Source organism: Onychostruthus taczanowskii, unplaced genomic scaffold (genome assembly GCF_017590055.1).
Source record: "Onychostruthus taczanowskii isolate IOZ18803 unplaced genomic scaffold, ASM1759005v1 scaffold105, whole genome shotgun sequence".
Lineage (NCBI taxonomy): Eukaryota > Metazoa > Chordata > Aves > Passeriformes > Passeridae > Onychostruthus > Onychostruthus taczanowskii.
Genome location: NW_024497078.1, coordinates 1,697,233 through 1,699,717, shown reverse-complemented (window position 1 = coordinate 1,699,717; position 2,485 = coordinate 1,697,233). Strand labels below are relative to the sequence as shown.

The following is a 2,485-nucleotide window of genomic DNA, read 5'->3' as shown; positions in this document are numbered from 1 at the left end:
TAGAGATTGAGCATTTTCACAGCAACATACCAGCAGTACAGGTTGCAATGATTTGGCTATGCTAACGTAGCAGTAGCTGTAAAAGGCATCATCGTCCAAGTCATTGGCTAAAACAGGAAGATGCAAGCAGTCAAACCATCATGGGCATGTCCCAGGATAAAGCTAGAGCAAAGCTTTACTGAGACTTCATTTGCTGTGGGATATGGGATATGTAGGTAGTGATGAAGGTGGAGCAAGTGCTCATTTGCAGCAGAAGAACTTCACATCGTTGAGTGCTGTGTCACCCTGGAGTCCCTGTGGGGGCTCTGCCTTGGTCTGGAGACCACATATCTTGCAGCTGTTGGTCCACGGGCCAAAGCTGCCCCAGGACAGTCCATCACCTACCAGCACAGCTTCGTCTGAGCATCTGAACTGGATGTTGTTGGCTGCTGTGTCATCACCTGCTCTTTGGGACTTCTCTGTTCTCAGTGAAAAGGAGATCAGGTAGTCTCCAGGGCAAACTTGGAAGCTGGTCCAGGAACCCCACATGACAAAAAGCAAATGGAAAAATGTCTGGGCTCTGTGAGCTGCTGGGAAATGCTCCTTCTCCTTGTCATGCTGCTCTGATTAACACTTCTCTGACACAGCATCCTGCTGCAGTCGGGGGCCCCTTACTTTCTCCTTTTGTTTGCCTTGCCTTCCAAAGATGTACTTTTCTCTTCATTGATATCTCATCAGAAAAACACCAGGAAGCCTGAGATTGGATAGTTATGGTTCTGGTGGAAACTCCGAGGGCAGCCTGAGCACATGTTTTATGATGCATCCCTGACATGTGTGACAGGTACACAGCAGGCAGCCGGGAGAGCAGCCAGAGGTGCAGTGCTGTTCCCTGCAGCATGGCCAGGGCTTGGACCTGGAAGTTTCTAAATGCATGGTTAGAAACCCTTCCAAAGAAATACTCTAACCCTGGGACAATAAGTCAGGCGTTCACAGTGCTCTACAGGAAATCCAAGGGCAAACAAAAAGTAATAAAGTGAGGTAACGCTGTTTAATAACCCTCAAAATTAATGAGAAACAGCGCCTAACCACTTGTTTAATTCACTATACTACAGCACCAAGTCAGAGAGAAGAGACCCTGCAAATAGTGACACCCATGAAGGTTTTGTGAGCTGGTGCATGACAAACAGGAGAGAAACCACAGTGTCACTTACTCCCCCACCAAGGACTCAATGGTTATTGAGTCATCCTGACAGTGCAAACGTATGCCATTCAGAGCCATGTCATCACTTCCAAACTGGTCAGGCTCCACCTGCAATGGTAGCCACACAGGGACAGAGGCAAAAGCAAGGGGAAAAAGACCCAGGAAAAGTCCTTTACATTCCTGTCATAAAAGGCCCCACCTCCTTTCTGTAATAGGAAAGAGAAAATGTCTTGAAAGCACATTGGAAAAGATGGCGGTCACTGGGAAACCACCTAACCCTTGTAACATGTTCTTTGTGTTTTTGAATTATTTCTGACCCAACACCTAAGGCAGAGTCTTAGAGTCTCAGGAGAGACACTGGTGGTGGATGCCTCTCCAGAATCCAGATTTTCACACCCACATGACTTCTCCTAGCAACATCAGCCACATGCGGACTTTTCTGGTGTAGCTACAGTGACAACACTTGCCAGAAGACTCATAGCTTTATATACAGAGTCTCATATTCAAGAAGAGGAAAAATCTGCAGAAAATCCTTAGGGACAGGCGATGGTAGGAAATGGAGAGAATTTTACCTTCAGCGCGAATCCATTGGCATAGCCATGATGGCAAAACTGCCGGCTGCCCCACTTGCCCCAGTGGCCTCCGTTGGGCACAGAGAGGACAGAGGTGTAATCACGCACCCCTGTGCCCGGGGGGCAGAGGAGGAGCAGGACGAGTGTGGCTGGCAGGAGGAACTCCATCCCTCATGCTCTGCAGCTGCTGAAGGAGAGCTGGTGGATGGACTGGGGAATTTATACCCTTCCAAGGCTGCTTGCCTTTCCCTACCAGCCCGTTGACGAACACCACTGGAACAATAGTTTCCACCCAGGCAGTGACACAGCACTTAGTGCCCTGCTCGCAGTGCCCATGAGGAGATCGATCCTCTGTGAGTTTGGCAGCTGACAAGCAGCAGATACTGTGGCCATAGGTGTATCCACCAGCACTGAAGGGCTATGGGAACACCTACGTGCTCTTTGCTGTGCTCCTGGTAGAAGCTCAATATCGATTTCTGCTTCTGTCTACGCAGATATTTGGCCATGGGAATGTTTGCCTTCCGAGAGGAACTGCCATAACCATTTTACCTCTTGCTGTTTGGCAAGGAAGGTCAGACTAGATGAAGAAATGTAAGGGAGGTGGTTTGGAACAAAAAGTAAACTCAAGCCCTGTGTCTCCCAATACATTCTGACGAATAGGATCCCTGGGAATCTCAAAAAATTAGGTAATTTATTATTTGAATATCCTTCTTTTCAACAGCCTTTTTAATCT

The 2,485-nt window shown here is 48.1% G+C and overlaps 1 protein-coding gene across 1 annotated transcript; it reads right to left on the bottom strand.

Annotated features, from left to right (window-relative positions):
• Positions 1–240: 240 nt before the first annotated feature.
• LOC121341218 (vitelline membrane outer layer protein 1-like) lies at positions 241–1,920 on the bottom strand. The gene is made up of 3 exons (XM_041414565.1): positions 1,753–1,920; positions 1,191–1,288; positions 241–526 (listed from the first exon to the last, which is right to left on the bottom strand). The coding sequence occupies exons 1-3, from the start codon at positions 1,918–1,920 to the stop codon at positions 241–243; spliced, it is 552 nt and encodes a 183-aa protein (XP_041270499.1).
• Between the last annotated feature and the right edge of the window lie 565 nt (positions 1,921–2,485).

What these genes read in the sequence shown, in the direction of transcription:
- LOC121341218 (XM_041414565.1), bottom strand. Translation starts at nt 1,920, where the DNA reads ATGGAGTTCCTCCTGCCAGCCACACTCGTCCTGCTCCTCCTCTGCCCC. An exon ending in CCAATGGATTCGCGCTGAAG is followed by an intron (nt 1,289 to 1,752) that starts GTAAAATTCTCT and finishes CTACCATTGCAG; the next exon opens with GTGGAGCCTGACCAGTTTGG. An exon ending in ATTGAGTCCTTGGTGGGGGA is followed by an intron (nt 527 to 1,190) that starts GTAAGTGACACT and finishes GCTTTTTGTCAT; the next exon opens with GTGGGGTTCCTGGACCAGCT.